Source organism: Balaenoptera musculus, chromosome 7, assembly GCF_009873245.2.
Source record: "Balaenoptera musculus isolate JJ_BM4_2016_0621 chromosome 7, mBalMus1.pri.v3, whole genome shotgun sequence".
NCBI lineage: Eukaryota > Metazoa > Chordata > Mammalia > Artiodactyla > Balaenopteridae > Balaenoptera > Balaenoptera musculus.
This window is the reverse complement of record NC_045791.1, coordinates 110,170,686-110,197,133: the sequence shown is the minus strand read 5'-3', so window position 1 is coordinate 110,197,133 and position 26,448 is coordinate 110,170,686. Positions and strand designations below refer to the sequence as shown.

Here is a 26,448-nt window from a genome sequence, read left to right as displayed (position 1 = left end):
GGGCATCGCCTTGGCCCGAGGCTGCTGCCTCTCACCTGTTTTCTGTGAGCCTCTGCCTGGCCCCGGGGCCACGGTCACGCCCCAGCCCGCCTGTTGAGGGAACAAAACCTTCCCCTGGCCAGAAGTGGGGAGAAAGGGGACACACGTAGGGGCCCTGTGGGACCCGGTGATAACAGGGTGTCAGGCTCACTGGAAGTGACCGGGCCTGGGGAAGAGGTGAGTCGTTGTTTAAACTTCTGCGTGCTTTGTCGAGTGTGTGTGTATCTGTGTGCGAATATCGATGTGTGTCTGTTTGTATCTGTGTGTCTGTGTGTATTTGTGTCTGTGTGCATGTATGTGGGTGGGAGTGTATCCGTGGGTGTCATGCGTGCATGCACCTTTGTGTCTGACGTGTGTCTGTGCATGAGCCCCCGTGCACAGAGGGGCGAAGTGAGCCAGGCGTGAGCTCTCCTGAGTGCCAGCGGTGTCCCTGCTCGTCCCCGAGGGCTTGCTAGGTCAGGGTCCTGGAAGGAGATTCCTATTTAAAGGGTGGCTTCTGGGAAAATCCAGTTAAAGGCTTGAAAGTAATGAATAGGAGTCCTTACAGGAATCCATTTCAAACAGATCACTCTGCCCAAGTGCTACCGGCTGACCTCAGAGTAAACAACTGCTCCGTAATCCCTGCGTTCCTTACAAGCCTGGGCGGGGAGAGCTGGAGGAGGACGTGCTCGCTGGTGACAGACTCTCGGCAGATCAGACGCTTCCCTGGAGCGACCCTCCCCCAGGAAGGCTGGTTTGGACTTGCAGTCTTTCCTTTTTCCCTTGGTGCAAGGAGATGAGCTTGTCAGAAATGAAAAGCCCGAAACCGAAACGCTCCGGAGGGCGTCCCTGTTGGCCCCGATCACGAGCGTGGCATTCTTGAGAACGTCTCTGCGTTTAGAGACACTTCAGTATCCCTATCTTCCTGAAATTCCAGGGGCAGTCAGGAGTCACATTTTTCAATTGGAGCCCTCTCTGAACAGAGGGCTTCAACCTCTAATCAACGTGTAATCACACGAAAACTCATACGTGAAAATGCTTACTGCAGTCTTACTTATTACAGAGAAAAAACAATTAAAGCCAAGTAAAAATCCAGTAACAGAGAAATAGTTCAGGAAATTGGAATCATTGTAGGGGTATTATGTGGTCATTAAACACACATAGGTCGAATGCATCTACAACATACTCAGTAATGTGGAAAACCGCCCTTGATATGTCTTACTTTTTTTTTTTAAATGTAGGATGCATAATTTTATGTTAAAATGATGGTTTGTTTGTTTTTAAGATTCTTATTAAAAAAACTAGAAGAAAGTAGGCAAAATACCATCCCTCGTTGTATTAAGGGTGTGGGATTACGGGTAATTTCATTTTTTTTCATATTGACAATTATGTGTTTATATTTATTGAAAAGTAATGTTTTTAGATAAAGAGATGTGTCACCTGTATGTGGTATCATAGTAATGGCATGTTTACTCATACTCCACCGATTTTGGTTAATTCAGACATGTTTGGGGCTAAAGATTTTCTTGACTTAAGGAGAGTTTTATTAATTAGTGCACATAAATAACAAGGAAAACTTGAAGGGGTATCTTTAAATACTTGAGAATTGCTGTTAGGTGTGTTAGAACTTTCTCTTTATGTAAAATTACAGCACAAATCAGTGGAATATCTGCTTCTAAGCAGGTGCTTTAAATACTTTAGCAAGAAACAAGGTATTAGCCTGGGGTGGCACAGAAACCTGGTGAATTCCAGTCTTAAAAGCGTTCCTTTTTTCCAGCTTTATTGAGACAATTGACATATATATAACATTGGATAAATTTAAGGTATGTTACGTGTTGACTGGGTACATTTACATATTGCAAAAACACCTCCACCCCATCACATAATTACCATTTCTTTTTGTGGTGAGAACACTTACGGTCTACTCTCTTAACACTTTTCGAGTGTATAATACCGCATTAGCTCTAATCATCACGCTGTACATGAGATCCCAGAACTTGTGAGTCTTACAACTGAAGTTTGCACCCTTTTACCAATATCACCCCATTTCCCACACACACCCCAGCCTCTGGTCACCACCACTCTACTCTCTGTTTCTCCACATTAGGCCAAAAAAAAAAAAAAAGTGGTTTGTAAGTGAGGACTTGCTACTGAGCTGACCGTCTTTTGGACAATGAGGTCGGGCCAGCGGCTCCCCGGCAGACTCATTGCACCAGCGGTTCTTGATGTGGGTGGAGCGCAGGTCCTGCTGCCTCTGTAAGTGACTGAAATGATGCTCGTGCCTGGTGAATCCAGTATGGACGTGAAGGCAGCGTGTTCTGGCTTCCAAAAAAAAATTTTTTTTTAATTTGTTTTATTTAAGTATAGTTGATTTACAATGTTGTGTGAATTTCTGCTGTACAGCAAAGTGATCCAATTATACATATATATACATTCTTTTCCATACTCTTTTCCATGATGGTTTATCCCGGGAGAGTGAATATAATTCCCTGTGCTATACAGTAGGACCTTGTTGTTTATCCATCCGATATATAATAGTTTGCATCTGCTAATCCCAAACTCCCAATCCATCCCTCCCCGGCCCCCCTTCCTCCTCCTTGAGCCTGCTCTGGCTTAGACTCCTGCATCTTTCTCTTAGAAAAGCTGCTGGGCCTCTCTGTAAGGTGGGGTAACGCCAGGACCCCCGGAGGCTTCTTGCTCAGCTTCAGGAGAAACCCGTGTGCAGCCGAGCCGGGCAGGGGCCCTGAGCACGGTCGCCCTGCGCCTCAGTGGAGATGGTGGGTCCATTAGCCTTGGTCCCCTCCTCCCCCGCAGCGTTGTAGGGCAAGGGCTCCCTGCCCAACAGGCACAGAAGCCAACACTATGGCACTGGCTTTTGAGAAAAGACAGAGCTTTAATTCGAGGTCGACCGGCAAGGCTCTCAAACGTGTCTCTGCAATCCAGGTTTGGGGCAAAATTTAAGGGCTTCGGGGAATTTTAAACTTGGAAGCCAACTGGCTAGTCTTGAATCAGTCCCTATAAGCTACGCGCGCTCCTGGAAGCCAGATTTTCCTTATTAAAGGACCTGTCCTTCGTAAAGGGCTCTGGTGGCAACATTTCTATTCTCTGAGTTCCCCAGTCTGGATCTTCTTGGTTCGGGGGTCATCCTGGAGACGTGGGTGCCCGCCTTGCGCATGCGCAGTGCTGTCTCTTTACAGTAACTCCGGCTTTGATTAGTCAACCCACCTCTTTAAGGAGGCAAAACCACTTTAAGTTAGTCAAGGTTTTACGTGCTGTTACAGCAGCCTCATCTGAATACCTTGCCTGAATCTGAATGCGGGGTTGCCTTTAAACCTGTAACTTTCTGCTTTTCTTGGTCACTCGGGCTGAGCTGCCGGGAGGAAGCTGGTCTCAGCACCTGCTGGATGCCCTTCCTCTGGTCTCTCTTTCTGCAGAGATCCCAGCCCACTTTTTGACAAGCTCCCTGGGGTTGGACTGGCCGTGCAAACTATGCGGTGGAAACAGCATGTCTGTCTATGACTTGCTAAGCCATCCCCACGGATATGCACAAGACATTTATTGAGCACCTACTGTAATCTCAGTGAATACTATCTTTGCTTTCGTGAGCAGTTATGGCCCAGCGAGAGAGAACCAAGAAAGAAATAATTCTACGAATTAAGGTAGAGTTGGAAACAGATCATTTCCATCAAGGAGAGGAACAGGGAGCTGTAGGCCCCACGGTGGCAGAGACTTTTCCATCTTTTACGAACTGCTATTTATGGGGACTGGACACATGATCGGGGATGAGGGGGTGGGGTAAGGGTGGCAGCTGTGAGACCAGACAGGAGGCTGTGGCGGGAGAGGGATTTGCATCAAGGTGAACAGAGAGAAGAGAGCAGATGTAGCAGCTTCACCGTAAGGCAAATTCCCCAGATGATTAGGCAGTGGGGTTGACAGATAAGCAGCTCTAGCAACCTCTGAACTTTGAGCCAACATCTTTCTGTTATCTTTCCTGGGGCTTCAATCCTCATTCCAGACTCTGATTTGCCCTTTGGCCTGTAGAGCTGAATCATAGGCTGTCATTTTATCCCTGGAGGGCCAGCCACTTTGGGGGGCGCCCCCATTTGTTCCTGGTGTTTATTTTATTTTGCCTTTGAGTTTAATTTCTACCAGTGGATCAGAAATCTGTGGAAGGACTGCTTTGAATTCTTGCATGGGTGGTGGGTTCTGGAGAGAGGACTGGCCCCTGCAGAACTCCATTCCCCCACCCCCGGGGCAGCTGTGGGTCTGCGGGATGCAGAGGAAGTTGCAGGGTGCCCTGGCGGGATGTCATCCGTTGACACAATTAAGCACCATCCCCGATGGTGAAACTTGAGAGCATCCCATTGAAGATGGGGTTCCAGACATGCTTTCCAATAACCATTCAGCTCTCCTGTGTCCCTTTCCCCAGGGAGTGGATGGGCCTGTGAACCCTCCTCTGCCAGACCCTGTAACTCCAGTCACTTTCTGTTTAGAAAGTCTTGTTGGTATTTAGGACTCAGTCCTGTTTGTTCTGAAACTTTGATCCCAAACTCGATTCTTTTCCTTTTGTCCCCACAGGGCAGACCAGACCAGTCTGTGGCTGTGGCTGCTTGTTGGGGACAGTGAGGGAACAGGGTCTGCTTCCTACTGCTCTCTCTTTCCTCCCTCTTCAAAACTCCTTCCCTTCCTCCATTCCCACCCACTGCAATGAGGTGGGAGAGGCTCTGTTCACTGGACGGGCTGGCTCTGAGGTGGGTTTGGGTATTTTTCAGGGGAAGCTTTTCTCTAGATGCAATCCAGATAATAGATGAAGACAAAATGATAACAGTAGAATGCCAGCAGTTTGCAGCCCCCTAATGAAACAGTGGGCATAGGGACAGTTTTCAATGGCTGCTAACATCACAAAGAGACCACCAGACATTATTTGCCTCCTGAGGAAATGCACACCACACTCACGACAGTATTCGTGCCAAAAGATAGCCTATATCCAATCAGGTTTCTGCTCTGAGCCACCAAGCTACAGAAAATCAGGGTTCAAGGGAACACATTCAGTGACAACAAAGGGATGCAATCAGCAAAATCCAGACTGGAAACTACAGGGCAATCTGATTTCTTCAACAAATAAATCACAGAGAAAAAGCGGATGCATGTACATATACTGAGATCTGCAGGAGAATTAATAGGATGTCTAGGAATTCCCTCAAACTAATCTTCGGAGGGAGGGGGGTTTGGAGATGTGGGTGAAACAAGATTGGCTACAGCTGATTCTTGTGGAGGTGGATGATGGAGGCCTGAGGCCCACCAGAACGACCTCCATCCTCTCTGTTCTGGTACATGCCTGAAATTTTCTACAATGAAAACATATGCAGGGTTTGCCCAAATTAATTTTGATCACAGAGTCGTTTTTCTCCAGGGCGTATCACTGTGGGTTCTGAGGTTTCAGTACAGTGGGAAGGACTAAAATGTTTTGAGATCCTTGAAACACCAAATGTTTCTGTAAGTAGATTTTCTTGAAACACCAATTTTAATCCATGAACCACAACTGAGAGAGTGCTGTACCTTTTAGGTATTTCAGAACCTTTTTTGAATAGTCATAGGTTTTCAAAAGTGAGAGGTGATGGAAGGAGGACGATGAGCCAGTATGATGACTAGCACACAATCACTACTTCACAGGGTACAAAGCCGTTCATATGCATTGGCCCCTGCCGGGCACCGCGGACACGCTTTCCGAGCACCTCACAACACTTTCACCCTGTCTGGGGGTGAAAACCCCTACTTCCCACCTAAAATAGGGAAACCCAGTGTGTGCTTTGTGCCAGTCCTCTCGGGAGGCAGCCGTCATGGTGGAAGAGACACCTCACTGGGAACGAAAGCTTTGGTATGAAATTTGGACTCTGCTATGGATAAGTCTTCCGTTTCTCTGTGTCCACTCATTCATTGATTCAGTCACTCATCCATTCATTCACTCACTCCTGCATTCACTCACTCACAGCAGGCGTATATTATAGCTATTGTTCACCCCACTTTCCAGAAGGGGAGATGGGGTGCAGAGTGGCAAGCCAGGTGCCTCTGACTCGGAGCTCCGTTCCGTTCGAGGCTGTCTGTATTCAGCCAGGGCAGCAGCGTCCCGGGGGTGCACTTGATGAGATTATTTGGCATCAGACATTCAGCCTCCTCCCGTCATTGTCTCTCCACAGGGCATGGCGCAGGTGGATGGGGCCCCCCGGCCCGGGGCTGCCCTGGGCCAGCCCTGCATCTTCAAGCTGGTTCTCCTGGGCAGTGGTTCTGTGGGCAAGTCCAGCTTGGCTCTCCAGTATGTGAAGAATGACTTCAAGAGCATCCTGCCGACCGTGGGATGTAAGTGACGGGACAGGGCACCCTTCCTTCGTCTCCTGGTGGGGAAGCCAGGGCTGCTGACCCACATGTGGGGCACCTGGGGACGAGGCCGCCTGGGAATTTCCCAGGCTCTCCTGGAGCCTCAGGCAGTGCCTGGCACGTGCAGGGAGGGCATGAGGTCCACCCCAGGCAGGCATGCACACGGAATCCAGAACTCAGACAGGTTTCAGCTCAGCTGGAGTCTGTGGGGGCCGGGGAGGGGACGGGTAGTGTATCAGGGACAGAGTTTCTGGCCCCAAAGGGTTGGGTGTGTGAGGGCTTCTGCTGGTGGAGGGGGGAGCCCAGAAGAAGAACCTGCCCCCAGGCTCTGCCACTCAGCCCCCTAGAGAAGCCGGCCTCTCCCCCTGGCTGGTTGCCCTCCTGCTAACGCAGCTCCCTTTCTGCCTGGACTCGGCTTACCCACCTGGCCTGGGCTGGCGGATGGGGTGGGTGCTGTGGGAAGGGGCGGCAGGGAGGGAGGCCCCTCTCACGGCACTGCTTAAAGAGGATAGCAAGTCATGGCTTTCAGAGGGGAGGGACTTTGGCGCATCTGTGGACAACTGGTCTCCTTCACATCCTGTCTGGGGGTGAAAAGCCCCACTTCCCACCTAAAATAGGGAAACCCAGTGTGTGCTTTGTGCCAGTCCTCTTGGGAGGCAGGCATTCATTCATTCATTCACTCATCCATTCATTCACTCATCCATTCACTCACTCACTCATCCATTCATTCACTCATCCATTCATTCACTCACTCAGCAAGTTATCTGTTGGGTGTGGCCTCTGTCCCAGGCCCACATTAGGTGTGGAGGATTCTCTAAGATGCCAAGCAGACGCACCAACATAGAAACAGAGCACAAAATTCAGCAAATGGTATTAACTACTTGGGGGCCCTCAATCTTCTCAGGAGGGTGGTTCCTGAGTCCCTGAAGAATATGGGGCCCGAAGGGATCTGCCAGGGCCAGGCCCCCAGAAATAGTGGTGAGAAGGGCAGAAGCAGGGTGAAGGGCTGGCCCCAGGACGGGAACACGGGGAGAGCTGGTAAAGACCGTGGATTCAGGCCGGCTGAGGGGCACGCAGGGCCATCTCTTCTCCATCAGCAGGAAAGTTGACACCGCTCACCCGTGATATCAGACTGGGCTTTAAAAATATATAACAAAGTGCCAAGTCTGGCTTCAAGGTCGGTTTCGTTGAGAGCAGAGACCACAGAAGGGGGCCAGGCCGAGCTGGGATATCGAGGGCTGTGTGCCTGGGTGTGAACCTGGATTCCAATTCGGGGGAGGGAGACAGCAGGAGCCAGACCGGGCGGCTTGTCGGGTTGGATCTCACTCTAAGACCGAGGTCTGAGGCCACGGCTCACAGGGCACTGCCTGTTTTTGCAAATAAGGTTCTATGGGGACACAGCCCCGCTCGCGCCTGCGTATCCTCTGTGGTTGCTTTCCCTCTGGAAGGGCGGCTTTGAGTTGATTGCTGGCGATGGTGACAGTACATCCCTCGAAGCCTGAAATGTTTATTACAGGGAACTTGCCCGCAAAAGTTTAGGACCCCTGCTCGAGAGCCAGTATCCCGAGAGGCAGTGGGCGGCCACGGGGTGGGCTCCAGCGGGCATGGAGTGGCCCTGGGGGCTCACTGTGAGCTGAGAACCTAGCTCAGTGGGCCCAGGGAGGCCTGCAACTCTGACCTACCTTGCGGGGCAGAAGAGGCCCCATAAACACAGAGCCAGGCCGAGCCTGCAGGCGGTGCTGGCGTTCTGTATTTCCAGGGAGGAAAAGGGGAGCGCAGACAAGTTCGCTAACTCTCCCAAGTGAGAAACCCGCAGATCCAGCACGCTGCAGCTCGTGGACGGTGGGTGGCGTGCCCTGTCTCCCCAATTCCAGCCACCTCCACCACTTCCTTTAGTTCCAGCAAGTCGGGGACCAAGCTGTCACCCTTCCCAGGCTGTCCAAGTCACCCCACTCTCTTCAGGGGTCCTACGAGGGTCAGGAGGGTGCACAGAGCCCGGGCTCGGGTCAGGGTGGGGGGCCTTTGCTTGGGTGGCAGGCCGGCGTGCGCCCTCTCCACTCCTGGTCCTCCGCCTGGCCCCGGCCGTCCTCCTCCTGCCCGTGCCCCTCCCCCAGGCCCAGGCTCATCTCCCCAGGACCCCGCCTCATCCCCCCAGGACCCCGCCTCATCCCCCCAGGACCCCGCCTCATCTCCCCAGGACCCCGCCTCATCCCCCCAGGACCCCGCCTCTGCCCTGGGGCTGGTACCCTGAGCCTTGGCTTCCACTCCGGCTTCCTGGGCTGCGGGTGGGAGGGTGTGGCTCAGTGTTGTGGCCCGCAGCCCTCTAGGTGAGTTTAGCGGTCCTTTATTCAATCAGCCACCAGCCTATTTATGGAGCACCTACTAGGTGCCAGCCACTGAGCTGGGTGTAAGGGACGTAGAAATGAGTACGCCCTCCTTTGCTTTGAGGAGCTAAATCCCCTGTGGGAATGATGGTCTCCGCCACGTACATCTCTGGGCCTACTTCACATGCCTTGTACACCTTGTGACGTTCTTACGACCTTTGCAGGTGGATATTATAAGGATTATTATGTTATTATAGAAATAAATAAATAATATTATTTATTATAATATGATATTTAGTCACGTATTATGTTCTATGTGATTTTATTAATTATTATGCTATGATAATTATTATATTATTATAAAAGCAGACATCCCCCCTTTTTTTGTTTTTTTTTGTTTTGGCCACGCCGCGCAGCATGTGGGTTCTTAGTTCCCTGACCAGGGATCGAACCTGCGCCCCCTGCTTTGGAAGTGCAGAGTCTTAACCACTGGACTGCCAGGGAAGTTCCCTCAATTTTCAGAGGAGGCAATGGACCGCGAATATCCCTTTAATCTAAAGGAGACAGTCTGTGTTGTACAGAAACCCTTTGAAGGCAGACATGCCCATTGCTTTCTTGCTACGGCTTGGCTTTATGGGGGATAAGAAGAGGAGCAGAGCCATAGGGAGAGGATGTGGGCCCTCACCTCCTCCCCGGGGGCAGCTGGGGGAACAAGGTGGTGGTGCCTTGCCCAGGGCTTGGCCTGCAGGAAGCCCTTGGTAAATATGAGCTGAACTTACAAACGAGGGGACAGGGGATGGCCGAGGGCAAGGGCTTAGGCTCTCAGCGCCGTGCTTTCATCTGTAAAATGGGATGTACAGTCCTCTCTATGGGGGGGAGGGCTTCGTGAAAGGTCGACCAAGGATGTCAAGTCACGGATCACCACGTTATGACTTAGGGTTGGGATGCTGAAAACTCGGCCTCTGTGCACAGGTGCTGAATTGAATCTCAGAGACAGAGTTTTGGGTGAAGCAGAAAAGAATAGCTTTATTGCTTTGCCAGGCAGAGGGGGAGACAGCAGGCTCCTGCCCTCGAAAACTGTGGGTCCCAACCCGAGAGGATTTAGTGAGGAGTTTTATAACAATGGTTCAAGGCCACGGTTGCTGGTAAGGATCAGGGTGTGTGCAGGGCCTGCGCTCCTCTATTCTGGCCTCAGGTGGTCTCCTGATGAGGTTATCAAACCGTGATCTTCTCTGGAATGATGTATGCCGACATCTATTTGTTGGGGGTTTTAGTTCTGTAAGGAGCTCAAAGATATTGTTATGTGTATCCCTTTTTTAAAAAAATTAATTAATTTATTTTATTTTATTTATTTTTGGCTGCATTGGACCTTCGTTGCCGCACACGGGCTTTCTCTAGTTGCGGCGAGCGGGGCCTACTCTTCGTTGTGGTGTGCGTGCTTCTCATTGCGGTGGCTCTCTTGTTGCGGAGCGTGGGCTCTAGGCCCATGGGCTTCAGTAGTTGTGGCACGCGGGCTCAGTAGTTGTAGCTCGCGGGCTCTAGAGCACAGGCTCAGTAGCTGTGGCGCACGGGCTTAGTTGCTTCGCGGCATGTGGGATCTTCCCGGACCAGGGCTCGAACCCGTGTCCCCTGCATTGGCAGGTGGAGTCTTAACCACTGTACCACCAGGGAAATCCCTATGTGTATCCCCTGAGGGGGAACCAGGACCCTGCCCCAAGGCTACACTATTGTTTCTTGGCTGCTCCTGCCTTGTCTCTGCATCCCCTCCCTTCCCTGATTAGCAGCTGTTTGAACCTGCCCTCTGGAACTCAGGGAAGGTCATGGAGGCTGGAGTCTTGTCCCTACAAACAAGAAGCGGGGGGCATGGAAAGGCGTCCGTGCCCAGGAACCCCACAGGGTCCTGCTCAGTTTCAGTTGTCACCCTTTCCTGCTGCCCCCTTTCCTCAGACGCCCACCCTCACGCTCCCGAGGGCAGGGGTGGGACCAGGGCCTGGCATGTCTTTGGTGGTGCTGCCTTCAGGGCAGGCCAGCTGCAAGATACTCCAGCCCTGGGGAAGAGTGGGGGTCCCTGGGCCCCTCCAGAGGGTCTGGATCTGTCGGGGTGTGTGTGGGGGGTGGCCCCGCAGTGGAGGGTTACACAAGCACTGGACACAGCTCTGCAGAACAGCGCCTGGGCTGAGACAGGGTTCCAGCTGCCCTGCGGCAAGACCTGTCCATCCAGAGGAAGCCGGAGCCGTAACTGTGACAGGCGGTGACAGACTCTTGTACCCAAAGCAGAGCCAGAGTAGAATTGAGCATTGCCTCCCGAGGGCGTGGCCTGCTGGGAAGAGGCCAGAACCCCCTGAACTCCTGGCCGCCCCAGCACCACAAAGCCCGCCAGGCCCACCTGAGAGAGGGGCTGGCAGGGGAGGTGGGCAGCTCCCAAAAGCGTTTATGGTGGCTGGGGGCTTGGAGCACCAAGAGGTTCCGAAGATCCCACTGAGCTCCCGCAGACCCCTCATCCTGGAATCCTGAAGGGCAGCAGCAGGGGAAATTCTGCCCCATTTCCCGGCGCTGCACGTTTTAGTGACATCTTTGGAGGGGTGGTGACATCTAGTGCTTGTGTTCGGATTTGCTGGCAGAAGCCAGTTTGGACCAGCTGGGCCTTGCCTGGGGCAGGAAAGGTGCGAAAGGTACTGGATTTCGCCCCACCTCCCTTCCCTGCGGAATGAAACATAGCTGGAGCCCAGGTGACCCTGAGAAGTCACCCATGTCGTGTTCCCTTCCACCAGGAAGCAGCTCGTGACTTTTACAGAAAAGAGAACGCTGCAGAGAGGGCTTCAGTGAGCAGGGTCGGCTGTTTATTTAAACTAAAAGGTCAAAAAGCAAAACCTTTCCTTGTGTTAACATTTAGTTGAGACACCTTTTAATTGGGGGCAACAAAATGCAAGTTGAAGAGCAACCCCCAGTGAATTCTCTTGTCATTCGTTGCCCACTGGGGGTCCATTCAGCTCAGCAAGTGGAAGGCACGCCCGCTTCCAGAGGCTGGGGAGGCGGCCGGAAGCGTCCCCAAGTGTCCCCACCGCTGGGGCTCCTGTGTTGAGGTCTGTGCTGGGGCCAGAGGAGGCTGGAGCCCTGCTTTGTGTCACCATATAAAGCAGTGCCAGGTGGCCCCGGTTCAGAGTAACATCTGGTAAAAATGTGTCAGTGTGTCATCTCCACCAGCGTATTCTAGAAACATGGACAATTCCGGGTCTGGGCCCGATCCTGCCCACCATGCCCCAGCTTGTTGCCAACATCATTTCAGGAAAAATCTCCCAGTCTGTTTGAATATCTCAGAAGTTTATTTTTTAATCACTTTTTGGATTTAGCTGTGAACAGGTAGAAAATATGGTCAGTGGGTTTCTGAACAAGGAAGGTAATACATGTGGGCTCTTTTGTGGGTTGGAGCCAGGAGTTCACGGGGCAGGGGGTGGAAGTTTGCTTCGGATACCAGCCCAGGGGCCCACCTGGGGGGTCTGTGTCTCTCTCCAGGGGAGACGAGGTGCTGCGGTCTGTGAATATCCAACAGCCACTCATGCCACGTCATTGCTCGGTGTGAAAACCCTGCGCTCCTTGGAAATTGGCTGGGATTTTACATTGATTTAAACTCAACCACCAGCCATCGTTTTCAGAGTAGAAAAGGAAAATATCAGAAGCTAAGATTGTTAAGCAAAGGAGGCAAACCTGAATTTTATGCCCACCTGTAACCTGGCAGCGATGACTTTTAGGATGAAACCAAAATCGCGCGCAGAAGTGTGACTTGACCTGATAGCAAACAGACCAAGGGTGTGGATAAAAGGCTGCTGTTCCCAGACAATGAGCCGGGAGAGCGGAGAGGGAGGGGAGGAAGGGGCGTCAGGTGCCACACCCTGCACCTCCTCTCTTTTCTCCTGGGTTTGACAACCGCCCTGGGAAGAGGGCACTGTTGACTCTTGGTAAAGGAGGAAGCTGGGATCTCTAAGGTTGAAGCAAGTCAACAGAGTTTGTTGCAGCTGATAGACTTCCCTCCAAGGCCCAGGCATGGCCCTCACCCTCATGACCCCATCAGTCTTAATGGAGCTTCTGTCCTGCTCAGTGCTGACAGTAGCCCTGTATGAGCTGGGAGCTGTCAGTCCTACTGATGAGCTTTGTTTGACCTGGTGTCGTGTTCTGCTGGGCTGTCATAACAAACACCACAGACTGGGTGCCTTAAATAACAGAGGTTTATTCTCACAGTTCTGGGGGCTGGAAGTCCAAAAGCGAGGTGTTGGCAAAGTAGGTTTCATCCTGAGCCCTCTTTTCTTGGCTTATGGGTAGCTGCCATCTAGGTAACTGGCTGTGTGCTTACATGACCTCTTCTTTGTGTTTGCATGGAAGGGAGGGGAGAGAGAGAGAGAGAGCAGACAGACAGATAGAGACAGAGAGACAGAGAGAGGAGACAGAGGGAAGAAGACAGAGGGAGAGACAGCGAGAGAGAGAGGGAGTGCGTTCTTACAGAGGCACTAATCCCATCCTGATGGCCCCACCCTCATGACCTCATGTAACCCTAATCGCCTCCCAAAGTCTCCATCTCCAAATACTATCATGCTGAGGGTTAGGGCTTCTATATGTGAATTTTGGGAGGATACAGTCATTCAGTCCATAACACCTAGGAAGTGTATCTGACTTCAAGTTTGAGGACGAGCAGAAAAATGCAGGATGTGCAGGCAGAGGGTGGATCGGCGGTTTCCACTTAGGAGTCGCCCCCAAACTAGATTCTCATGAGAGAGAATCATGATCTTACCCTTTCTATGCTAAATGTCTCAGCCCAGACTTGTCTCTTATTCTCTGTCTGTAGCAGATTGAATTGTGTCCCCCAAAAGATTCGTCCTCCTCCTAATCCCCAGTGCCTGTGAATGTGGCTTTATTTGGAAAAAGAGTGTTGGCAGATGTAACTAGTTAAGGATATTCCTGGATTTCAGGTGAGCCCTGAATCCCATGACCAGTGTCTCTGTAACAGGAGAACACAAAGATGCAGAGGGGGTGGCCATGTGAAGACAGAGGCAGAGATGGGAGAGATGCGTCTACAAGCCAGGGACCACCGACAATTGCCGGTCCCCACCAGGAGCTGGGAGGGGGCGTGAAACAGATTCCCTCTCAGAACTTCTGGAAGGAACCAACACTGGAGACACCTTGATTTTGGACCTCTGGCCCCCAGAACTGAAAGAATAAATGTCTGCTATTTTTAGCCACCCATTTTGTGGTTATTTGTTATGACAACCCCAGGACACTAACACACTGGCCTTGGAGTGAAAAATTTAACTTCAAGCACGCGGCTACATTTACCAGAATCTCCCAACAAGCTTCCAACCCATCCCGGGTCTGGGCAGGGCAGAAGCTTTGCCTGGAGTCCCACCCCTGGCCCCTCCCAGTCCCGGTCTAGTTCTGTATATGACATACCCCATACGTTATGGGGGCAGAACATCTTTTTTTTTTTTTTTTAATTTATTTTATTAAAGTATAGTTGATTTCTGCTGTACAGCAAATGACTCAGGTATACATATGTATATTCTTTTTCATTCTTTTCCATTATGGTTCATCACAGGATATTGAATATAGTTCCCTGTGCTATACAGTAGGACCTTGTTATTTATCCATCCTATATATACTAGTTTGCATCCATCCCTCCCTCACCTCCTCTCCCCCCTTGGCAACCACAAGTCTGTTCTCTATGTCTGTGAGTCTGTTTCTGTTTTGTAAATAGTTCATTTGTGTCATGTTTTAGATTCCACATGTAAGTGATATCATATGGTATTTCTCTTTCTCTGTCTGACTTACTTCATTTAGTATGATCATCTGTAAGTCCATCCATGTTGCTGCAAATGACATTATTTCATTCTTTTTATGACTGAGTAATATTCTATTGTATATATGTACCACCTCTTTATCCATTCATCTGTCGATGAACATTAGGTTGTTCCCATGTCTTGGCTATTGTGAATAGTGCTGCTGTGAACATTGGGGTGCATGTATCTTTTTGAATTATAGTTTTGTTCGGATATATGCCTAGGAGTGGGATTGCTGGATCATATGGCAACTCTTATTAGTTCTTTGAGGAACCTTCATACTGTTTTCCATAGAGGCTGCACCAATTTACATTCTGGGGACAGAACATCCTGGTGTTACTAAATAACCATCTTAAAGTCACAACACTCTGGAAAGCTATGCTAAGGGGAAAACAGTCTTCAGATGAAAGGTGGATTGCCCAGTATGTCGAGTGAACGGCCTGGGGACAGATCTTTCGCTGTGTGTACTTATCAAGCAGGGATAAGAAGGCATGAAAGTCCTTGCCCTCCAGGGGCTCACTGTCCTCAGGGGTGACAGGTGAGAACACAGAAGTCTACCTGTGCAGTGGGTGAGTGATGAGCACAGGGGGCTGCTATAGACCACTCCCGGGGAAGGGCGCCCCAGCACTGCCCCAAGCGCTCCCACTTGAAGACCCGCTGGACATGTAGGGAGGTGGGGAAGAGGAAGGATTCCAAGCAGAGAGGTCCGTGGAGAAGGGAGGTCAGCAGGGAGAGGTGTGCATCAGGCCGGGAGGTTAGCAGGAGGCCAGGAAGGATACGGGGGAGGAGCTGGTGTGACGTCAGCATGCCAGCTGCCTCGCTGGACACCCACGGGGCCATATGGGACCCCTGGTGGTCAGAGACCCTTCCATGCCGCACATAGCCCAGAGGATTTGAATAGGACCCTGAGAGTCCATCTTCCCACCCAAAGCCGCTGTGGAATCTGTAAAGGTCTGCAGCAAATTCCTTGCAACTCTTTGCTTTTTCTGGAAACTGCCATCTTCTAGAAGAGGTGTTTGCTGAGCCTTCCCCACTGAGGGTGACAGGAAGCACAGGGCTGGCTGTCTCTGGCTGGTTTGCTGAGCCCAGGGCTCACGCTGGTCCAGGCTGAGCCGTGGATAAAGACCTCGTCCTCCATGTAAAGCTCCTTCTGGGCTTCTGTTTCAGGTGCATTCTTCACAAAGGTGGTGGATTTGGGGGCTGCGTCTCTGAAGTTGGAGATCTGGGACACGGCTGGCCAGGAGAAGTACCACAGCGTCTGCCACCTCTACTTCAGGGGTGCCAACGCTGCGCTTTTGGTGTATGACGTCACCAGGAAGGTGAGGCTCCCCTGGTGTGTCCCCGCCCTCCCAGGCACATGGACGCAACCTTCTGGAGGCATTATGTGACTGACCTGTGCTGGTGCTTTATGTTAAAATTGTGAGCACCAGTGGAGAATCCTTCAGTGAAAGTCAGTCACCTCCTCCAGGAAGCCCTCCCTGACAACACTTTCTGCTGCACAGTTAGGTTTGCGCCCCTCCGTGGTCCTCTTGGAGTACCTAGAACAGAGCACCCCCATCCATCACTCACGATTCCTTGGGTGCCCACTGAGCTGGTGAGGGGGGTGTTATGAAAACAGGATACAGCCCCTGGATGCATATCCACTCTACAGAATATCATTGGGCCAAACAGAAGTGAGCAGATGCTTAGTGCACCAGCAGGGAAGGGTGGGGTTCTGTGGGAGTTGACAGGAGGGGCACCATACTTCCTGCAGGAAGGCTCTAGCTGAGACGTTGGGAGAAGCAGGATTAGCCCTGTTGGGCAGGGCCGGGCAGGGAGGTGGCGGTGGGCATGTGAGCGGCGGGGGGGAAGAGAGTTCTGGTCAGAGGGCAGCGCTGGTGGAATTAAGGAGGTTGAGTGCCGTGCCTGGAGCCCCGGCAGTGCTGAGAGCAGGCCTACTGGGTCAGCATGGCTGCTGGGGAGAGGGGCTGCGTGGGACCCAGGGCAGAGGCCCTGTTCCCGGGTCTGTGGTGCGCTGCAGTTAGGATCAGGGTTTGGGGTGACAGCCACTTCCCCACAAAGTGGTCCTTGAGGGCATCCTGGAGCGGAGGCCTCTAGAGCTCCAGGTCTGACTTGGAACCTCCTGCAGCCCCCAGCCTCCTGCTGGCCGGGTGGGGACAGAGCTGCCTTCGGCCCAGACCACCCGAGGCGAAAGAAAGACCAGCCACCCGTGCTCAAGGGGCACAACAACCCTTGGGGCCCGACATAAGGCCAGTTGGATCATGTGCCATTTTATGTTAAAATCGTGACAACCAGTAGATTCCTTCAGTGAAAGTTGGTCACCTCCTTCAGGAAGCCCTCCCTGACAGCCCCTCTTCCTGCTGCACAGTTGGGTTTGTGCCCCGCCATGGTCCTCCCTGAGTACCCAGAACAGAGCACCCCCATCCATCACTCATGATTCCTTGGGTGGGTCACTTGGATCCTGTGTTTTACGCAGGGTAGCCACCGACACTTGCCTTGTCTTTCCTGGGACAGCTGAGGAAGACCACCGGGTTTGCCTGACAGTCCTGTTTTCCTTTCTCAGGATTCCTTCTGCAAGGCGCAGCAGTGGCTGAAGGACCTGGAGGAGGAGTTCCACCCGGGAGAAGTCGTGGTGGTGCTGGTCGGCAACAAGACGGACCTCCACCAGGAGCGGCAGGTGACCTTTGAGGTGGGCCTGGAGACTGTCATTATGTCCCCGGTGGGGGAGTGGGGAGGGACCCCAAACACACACGCCCACCTACCCACACACTCATACACACACACACCCCACACGCGCACACACACACATACCACTTTAGTTTCCCTCCTGGACAAAGGTTTCTGGTCTCTCCTGGGAAGGTCAGACCCAGAGACGGTTTCTCCTGGCAGCGGGGAGAGCTGTCAGCACCACCGCAGCCTCCCGAGGGCTGGCAGGGGCGGGCGCAGTGCAGGCAACGGTTTCCGTGAGGAAACCACGACCCTTCCCACCCTCTCTCCTTCTGTGAGTGATGCGGGTTTCAGATCTTCCTCTTTGTGTTCAATAAACTGTTCAAGAAGGGGCAAATCCAAATGTTTTGCTAGGAAATGAGCAAGGGACAGAGAACCCGAAAGCTGCAGTTCTTCTGTAAAACGACCAACAGCAGAATAAATGCTCTAGGCAGATGCTTGTAAAGGGATGAGAGCCTGGAGCAAGGAGCAAGGGGTTCGTGTGTGTGTCTGTGTGTGTGTGTGTGTACAGGACGTGTGTGTACAGTGGTGTCTGTGTGTGTATGTGGGTATGGGGGGTGGGTTTTAGGAGAGGCTCTGGGAGGAGGGGCAGGTGAGGGGAGAGCAGGAGGGGGAGGGCGCTGGGCTACAGCACAGGGGAGGAAGGGGAGGGAGTCTGGGGGTAGGGGGAGGCCAGAGGAAGCTGTGCAGAGCAGGCGCTGGGGCTCAGAGGCAGAGACCCCAGCGCTGGTGTTGGGACTGGGGGCTTTATTCCGGGGCAGCCTTGAGTCCCTGGGGTGGGGACCTGATGGGTGATTTAGGAAAAGCGTGCGGAGCCCAGGTCAGGCCGAGTTGGGAGACGGGGCCTGGGTGGGGAGACCCACTGGAGGCGGGGGGCCCCGCTCAGGGGTGGGAGGGGCCTCCTCTCTGCTCTCCCATGACCCCTGCCTGCGGGAGGGGGACCCCGTGGCTTAGACTGCACAGAAGCGGCCACCCTGGGGCCTGGGCTGTAGACCCTGGGCCCCCAGACCCCACCCTGGCTTCTTGCTCCCTCTGAGCTCCCACTGAGCTGGGCCTTAGGGGCGGGGTGGGGACAGGGGGCAGACCCCGGAGCTGCAGGTGCCTAGGCTGGGGCAGAGGCCAAGCTGACCTGTGGCCAGTGCAGCTTTTACATTGATTTTGGGGCTTTTCATCTTAAAATAATCTCAGAATTACAAAAATTGTTGCAAAAATAGTACAAAAAGTTCCTGTCTGCCCTTCTCCCAGCTTTCCCGAATGTTAACATCTTACATAAGCACAGAACAACGAGCAAATCAGGAAACGAATGTTCAAACTACTTTACAGATCTTGTTCAGATTTTATCATTTTTCCCACTGATGCCCTTCTCTTGGTGCGGGGAAATCTGCTCCTGGATTTGGCCGTTGAGAGCCCTCCCCTCCGCTGGCCCTGTCACTCCGCCCTGTTATTCTCTGAGCTCTTCCTTCTTTTCTGGCTCACCAAGTTGTTCCAGGTTCATCTTGCCCTTTCTCGGCCCCAGCCCTGGAATCAATCATTTCCCCAAAGAGCCCTGGTTCCTAGTGTCGGGGAATGAATTTAGGAGTCAAGATCTGTGCACTGGATGTGCTCATTCCACGGGGGGTGAGGTAACCGTGGCTCCCATCCTGGGGGACCTCCAGGACAAACTGGCAGACGGAGGGCTGGGGACCTGCAATTTAGGGGCTAGAGGCACATTGGACCCAAGGACAAACCCCTAAAATGACCCCATCTGGAACCCCCAAGCTAGTGGGGCAAAGGGGGATATTTGAGTTTCATTCATGTGACCCAGATATGAGCTACTTGAAGTCACCGAGTCTTCAGCTGTACCAGGTCACCTTGTCCTTATTTTTTTTTTTTTTAATTTTTTATTTATTATTTATTTATTATGTTTATTTTTGGCTGTGTTGGGTCTTCGTTTCTGTGTGAGGGCTTTCTCCAGTTGCGGCGAGTGGGGGCCGCTCTTCATCGCGGTGCGCGGGCCTGTCACTATCGCGGCCTCTCTTGTTGCGGAGCAGAGGCTCCAGATGCTCAGGCTCAGTAGCTGTGGCTCACGGGCCCAGTTGCTCCGCGGCATGTGGGATCTTCCCAGACCAGGGCCCGAACCCGTGTCCCCTGCATTGGCAGGCAGATTCTCAACCACTGCGCCACCAGGGAAGCCCCACCTTGTCCTTTAAAATACAAGTAATAATGTCCCCATCTCTCTGTGTCTGGGAAAGGGCTGAGAAGCTCATTGGGGGTGGGGGGAGTAGACACCGCTGGGTGCCATGCTGTGGGCACGGCCAGCCCAACCCCCAGGGGCCGGCTCAGCGTCAGGCACTGAGCACTGCACCTCCTGGGAGGGTCCAGAGGCGAGGGGCCTGCACGGGGAGGCCCCCAGGTCCTCCTTTACCATGGCCTTCCCATGAACGCTTCTCCGCTTCTCGGCCACACGAGCAGCCCTGGTGTTTCCCAGACACCCTTGCTCCGTACACCCTTCACTCCACGTAGGCCGGACCCCTGTGGGACGGTGGTGGGGGACCCAGAGAAGGGCCGGGTTCCCACCAGGCTGTCCCCACTCCCCTTCCACGTTTCCTCTGTTCTCACTTGGTTTCAGAGCCCACCGGTGCCAGAGAGCCGTGGTAGGGGCGGGAACCTCGCCAAGGAAAGCATCCTTGGACCCCGCTGGGGGTGCTGGGCTCCCCTGCCAGCTGTCACCCTCCCTCCCTCCCTGCCCTGCTCCCTGGTCTGGGCCCCCTTCTCTAGGAGCCCCAGAAACAGAACTTGAGGAATGACGTTCTCTGCTGGTGCAACTGTTTCTCGGTGTTTCTTGGGTCTTCCTGTTAGAAGGCATGTAAGTGTTCTCAGGAAACTTCTGATGATTAATGTGGGCTTTCCGTGGCCATTTCCGTCAGGAAGGGAGGGAGTTTGCAGAGAGCAAGGGGTTGCTGTTCATGGAAACCTCGGCCAAACTGAACCACCAGGTGACTGAAGTCTTCAGTGCTGTCGGTGAGTGACCAGCCTCCGACCCCAGAGCAGGGGGTGGGGAGACCATCACTGGGTCTTCAACAGGTCTTCTTCTCTGGCATCCTGGGGCCCAGCAGAACGTCCCCAGGGCCTGGAAAGTGGGCAGGAGTCAAGGGCCCGTGTTTCCTGGTTCCTGGAAAACATCAGGGAGGGTGGGACCCTGGGGGATGCCACGTGTGCAAGGCGAGTGCCGGGCTGGGGGACTTTCCTCCCAACCAGGCCACGTCCTTCTCCTTCTGTCGTCCACAGCCCGAGAGCTTTTGCAGAGAGAAGAGAAGGAGGAGGGCCAGAGGCAGCAGGGAGATGCACGGCTGGCTCTGAATGAGACGCCCCCGGGGCGGAGCAGATGCTGCGCCCGCTAGAAGGGGCCACTCCAGGAAAGGCCGTGGGGAGGATGCCCCCAGCCCACAGCCCACTGGTCCCCAGGGTGAGCCGCCAACAGCTCCATGTCGATTGTGGCACTTATCCTGATTCACTGTCGATGCTAGCTTGCTCCTGAGTCCTAGAGGCTCTCGAAGAGGGCATCCCTTAGAATAACCACCTCCCAAGCTGGCGCGAATCATTCAGGGGAGGGTCCCGTGTCCAAGGCTCCCAGAGGGTGTCAGCTCCACCTCCCAGACACCAGATACCGACTGAATCCCGGATGTCCTGGGGGTGGGCGCGCGTGACCCTGCCCTTAGCTGCCTGGCCACCAGACACTGGAGAATGAAATGGTCAGAGGGGAAATAAAGATCGGAAAATCACCCAGCACGCACTTTGTGTTGGGCAGGGGGCTGCCCGGGGGCTTGGGGCCACCCTGCTCCTGGGAGGTGGGAGAGGAGACAGCAGGCCCAGCTGCAGGGGGCAGTGCCAGGGAGAGATGGCGTGACCATCATGGGGCTGGGTCCATCGTCACTGGATCTCTGTGAGGTTCCCCCGAAGGACGGCGCCTGACAGAGGGCAGCTGGGGATGGGGGTGGGGGAGTCAGGCCCCCTACTCTCTGCTCCTCGCTGTGACTACGAAGTGGTGCTTGTACAACGCGCGCAAGGACTCAGACTTCAAGCCCAGGTGCAACTTGTACCGTGTATGAGTTTTTCTCCGAAAAGTAAACCGATTTCTATCATGTGGTCTTTTTTATTTTTCCAAATGTTTTTTAATTGTGGTAAAAGTCGCATGATATAAAACATACTATTTTAACCACACTTAACTGTACAGTTTGGTGGCACTAAGTACATTCACATTGTTGCGCAGTTCTCACCAACATCCATCTCCTGAAGTTTTCACTTTCTTAAACGGAAACTCTGTCCCCATTAAACCCTGACTCCCCATTCCACTCCCCACCTCCCCACTCCCGACCCTGGAATCTATCAGTGTACTTTCTGATTCTATGAATTTGGCTATTCTAGGTGCCTCGTGTAAGTGGAATCAAACAGTATTTGTCTGCACCTACTGTATACTGGAATGTATTTTTAGGGTTAACTTTATATCACGTGGTCCTCTGTGAGATTGTAAGCTGGGGGTCTGTTCCCGCACATCCCCCAGGAGGGCTCACGGTGAGTGAATACTGAGGGGCCCCAGGCGGCGGGCTGTGGCTGAGGCAGGCCCAGGACATCTTTCTGGTGCTGACACATCACGAGCTCACCTCGCTCCTGCCTTTAGAGAGGCCCGATGGCCCTTCTGTATGGAATTTTAAATAAGACGACATTGTCATCCCCCTGAGAAAGGTGGCTTCACTATAACAGCTGTAAGGATCAACAGAGGGACGAATGTGAAGCATCCTTCCCCGTTGACGCTGAGCTCCTGGACGTCCCAAAAACACTCACACGGTTTCTTTCCTGGACAATCTCCAGGTGAAACCTGACAGCTTGGTGCTGTGTGCCCTGCAGTTTCTGACTGCAGTGAAGTTTCGTATGCGACTCTTCCCTCGTAGGTGACGTACGTGAGGTGTGAGCCCCTCTGTGTAAGGCTGTGTCCCCGTGCTCTCTGTTCCCCCACTCTGGGGTAGCAGGGCTGGGACCCCTTCTGCAAAGGGCGGGACCCACTTCGGAGGTGGCGGGAGGCTGAGGTGGCCCCTGGCCACTAGATGGCGCGCCAGCATCGCCGAAGGCAAACCCCACCGCCCTTGGTCTTCGCGTCCTGAGGGCTGCTTTGCTGACAGTAGGGCTTTCAGAGGAGTATCTGACCCATCCATGATGAAGTAGGAAGTGGGGAAATAATGATATTTGTAGGATGCCCACATTTCTGATTGTTTTTCTCCCGTCTTGCCAGACTAGTAACACTGTGCTAGAATTTATTATCAAAAGGTATTCTTTGACTCATTGCCACCTGGCAGCCTTTCACGCTTCCCCCCCTTCCCCCAAGATGGGATGGGGTGCGTTGCGATCCTGGAGCTGGGTTCCCCATTGCCGGATGTGATAGCCCCTTTTCCTCCCCTTCTCCCCCACGGGGCAGGTGGGGCTCAGCCCTGCGAGGGAATCACCTGGGAGCCTCTGCAGGCCGCATTCCTGTGCCCACCGGAAGCTCTGGTTAAATCCGTCTGCAGTGCGGCTTGAGCCCTGGGAGTTTTGAGCCCTCCTGGTGACCTAATATTCAGATAAGGGGGAGCTCTGCCATGAGGGCAGGGGATCTGTCTGTCCTTCCTCTCGTGGGGCTCCCGGTGCCCGGTACGATGTCTGGTACATGCCAGGCACTCAACAAATATGTGTCCAAGAGAGGATAGGAGCCGATATTCCCAGTGATGTAAACAAAAGGCGGGTTCTTCTACAAACAACCTCCACCCCAGCCACCGCAGACGTTTATGGAAGCCTCTCTCTGTGTCAGGGCTTCTCCCACCTGATCTCAGCCCGTCCTGGACTGTGAGGTGGTGGTAGGGGGCGTGGGCGTAGAGCCTGGAGGGCGATGAGCCCGAGGGGTTGCAGGTGCTCAGGGGAGGCTGGTGGGTGAGCTCACCGTCCTGCCCGCATCCAGGGAAGCTGCTCCAGCCCTTCTCATGAGCCGGGGTGTGCGTGCGTGTGTGTGTGCGCACGTGTACGCGTGTGTGTGCGTGCACACGTGCGTGCGTGCGTGTGTGCGTGTGCGTGCTCGTGATGGAGGCAGGAAGCACAGAGAGGACGAGAGGCAGCATTGGGCGGAGCTCTGATGTCCTGCCTGTAGCCGTGACCCTTTCCATCCCCCTCTGCTTCTAACGCCTCCTCCAACTTCCCTGGACGAGCCCCCTGTGCCCAGAGGGCTGACTCAGGAATCCATTCTTTTTCTTTTTCTTTTTTTTTTGAAAAATTAATTAATTATTTTTGTTTTTATTTTTGCCTGCGTTGGGTCTTCGTTGCTGCGCGCGGGCTTTCTCTGCTTGCGGTGAGCAGGGGCTACTCTTTGTTGCGGTGCGCGGGCTTATTGCGGTGGCCTCTCTTGTTGCGGAGCACAGGTTCTAGGTGCGTGGGCTTCAGTAGTTGTGGCACGCGGGCTCAGAAGTTATGGCTCGCGGGCTCTAGAGCGCAGGCTCAGTAGCTGTGGCGCACGGGCTTAGTTGCTCTGTGGCATGTGGGATCTTCCCGGACCAGGGCTCGAACCCGCGTCCCCTGCATTGACAGGCGGATTCTTAACTGCTGTGCCACCAGGGAAGCCCCATTCTTTTTCTTTTTCTTTTTTTTTTTTTTAATCTATTTATTTAATTTACTTATTTTTGGCTGCACTGGGTTTTCCCCACTGCGCAAGGGCTTTCTCCAGCTGTGGCGAGTGGGGGCTACTCTTTGCTGCGGTTCACGGGCTCTTCATTGCAGTGGCTTCTCTTGTTGCGGAGCACCGGCCCTACGCGCGCGGACTTCAGTAGTTGTGGCACATGATCTCAGTAGTTGTGGTGCACGGGCCTAGCTGTTCCGCGGCATGCGGGATCCCCCCAGACCAGGGCTCGAACCCGTGTCCGCTGCACTGGCAGGCGGACTCCCAACCACTGCACCACCAGGGAAACCCCCCATTCTTTTTCTTTTAAAATGTATTCCCTTTTTGAAGGTCTCACTGGCCAAACTTAGGACAATTTGAGCATCAAGAATGATTTGTAAGTTGCTGAACAAAAAGAAAAAAAAAAGGAGGAAAGGAGAAAAAAGGAGAAATATCTCCTTTAGAAGAATCCCGCTCATACATGTGGAAGGAATTAGAGAATCACCGTTGTACAACCCATGATGTAACAGTTGATCCCAGCCAAGGTATTCCGTGAGGTGTACATCACTGGCTGTGAGCTCTTTGGGAAACAGGCTAGTGCCGTGGGTCCCCAGGGCCTCTGCGGATCGCATAGTGAGCAGACGGGGAACCCGAGAGATTTTTACAGTTGAGAGATCCTCTCCGTAAGGGCCAGACTAGGCACTGTCAGAGCGGGGCCCAGAGCCCACCATCAGGTACGATGCCGTAGGATAGACACAGAGCATTCACGCCCTCAGTGGTAACTGAGTCCAGTTCTGCCCCTAGACCCGCTGCTCAGGTTACAGGAAATACAGTGGCGGGGGGGGGGGGGGCGCGGGGGGGACAGAAGAACAGGGTAACAGCACTTGGGGAAGGAGTCGACAGGTCACATGTGTGGCTCCGTTCTACAAGGTAACACATCCGGGCCCTTGTGAAAGTCAATGTCGTGACAAAATGAGATGATCCGGGAGTGACGAGAAATAACTAAGGGTGACCTTGAAATTAGACTGGAGCCTGGCTTCCAAAAAAAAAAGAAAAGACAACTAAGATTTTCTTGCCTTATTTGGGGATTTTTGAGTATGGACTAAAAACTCAATGATGTTAGGGAATTATTACAAAATGTTTTAGGCCTGGTGATAATTTTGTGGTTATGTAGGAGATTGTCCTTAGTTTGAGGAGAAAGATGCTGAGATATCTAGGGGAAATATGATGTCTACCGCTTACTTCCAAGAGGTAGAGAGAGAGAAGGGGAGGCGGCGGGGAGAGAAAGTAAATACAGTGATAATTGCAGAATTGAAGTGCGAGGTATTAGATGTCATCATAATATTTTTGCGATTTCTTGTAAGTTTGAAAACTTTCATAATAAGAATTTGTAGAAAACGTAACATCTTCCATCTCTCTACTTCTCTGGGCTCAGAAGATGTATTCGTTTCCTGGGGCTGCCCTGACAGGGTATCACACGCTGGGTGGCTGGAATCCGGAGCCCTTCATCACGCTAATGTTTCCATGTCTATGTCATGTGGGGCTGTGAACTCTTTTGTTTAAAGTGTACGACTGAGTGGCGTTTAGCACATTCACCACCTCGGCCCAGTTCCCAGACACTTTCATTCCCCACAAGGAAACCCTGTAACCCATGGAGCAGACCCCAGCTCCTGGCAAACACCAAACTACTTCCGTCTCTATGGATTTGCCTCTTCTGGACCTTTCATATAAATGGAATCATCCACCGTGGGACCTTTTGTGTCTGGCTTCTTTCACTTTGCGTCATGTCAAGGTTCATCCACGTGGTAGCATTTGAAAGAACTCCTTCCTTTTCATGGCCAAATAATAATCCATTGTGTGGATGGACCATGTTCTGTTACCCATTCATCTATCGATGGGTATTGGGTTGTTTCTACCTTTTTGGCTGTTGTGAATTGTGCTGCTATGAACATTCCTGTACAAGTATTTATTTGAACACCGGTTCTCAGCTCTCTGGGGTATGTACCCACGGGTGGGAGGGGCCGTGTGCTAACTCCAGGTTTAACTTTTGAAGAACCGCCAAACTGCTTTCCTGGGCTCTCCACGCTGCCAGGCCTGGCCCAGCACCTGCCTGCCCTGGCCCAGCACCTGCCTGCCCTGGAAGCAGACCTGGCCGCTCTCCTGTTCCGCCCGTGCGCATCCACCCTGGGGAGGTGCTGACGCGGCAGGAGCTCTCCCCTGGGAGGCGACTGGCCTCTGCCCTCCCTCTGGCCTCCCTGTGGCTGGGAAGGGGGGGGCAGCCCTGGTGCAGCTCCATCTGGGTGGTCTGGGCCAGCTCAGCCTCCTCCAGCTGGCCAGTGAGTGTGACCCGCCTTCCTTGATTTGGAGCAGGGATGGCTGGTGTCTGGGGTCCTGCAGGCTTGCTGTGAGTCCCGAGCCCTCCTGAGTGTGGATGGACAGAAGGAGTCCCGCGGTCTGGGCAGGCTCCTGAGACCCTGCAGGCAGAGGCCTGACGGGCCCTGAGCTCTGGGTTCGGAAGCAACTGGTT

The 26,448-nt window shown here is 53.1% G+C and overlaps 1 protein-coding gene across 3 annotated transcripts; it reads left to right on the top strand.

Annotated features, from left to right (window-relative positions):
• RAB17 (RAB17, member RAS oncogene family) lies at positions 1 to 21,390 on the top strand. 3 transcript variants are annotated; one of them, XM_036859019.1, is made up of 6 exons: positions 1 to 216; positions 6,216 to 6,375; positions 15,710 to 15,861; positions 17,106 to 17,219; positions 20,176 to 20,269; positions 20,537 to 21,390. In XM_036859019.1, the coding sequence occupies exons 2-6, from the start codon at positions 6,219 to 6,221 to the stop codon at positions 20,647 to 20,649; spliced, it is 630 nt and encodes a 209-aa protein (XP_036714914.1). In that variant the 5' UTR covers positions 1 to 216; positions 6,216 to 6,218; the 3' UTR covers positions 20,650 to 21,390. The 3 variants fall into 3 exon arrangements, with proteins under 3 accessions (XP_036714914.1, XP_036714912.1, XP_036714913.1); XM_036859017.1 differs by having other exon boundaries at positions 5 to 216; positions 17,106 to 17,231; XM_036859018.1 differs by lacking the exon at positions 1 to 216 and adding an exon at positions 4,640 to 4,769 and having other exon boundaries at positions 17,106 to 17,231.
• Positions 21,391 to 26,448: the final 5,058 nt, after the last annotated feature.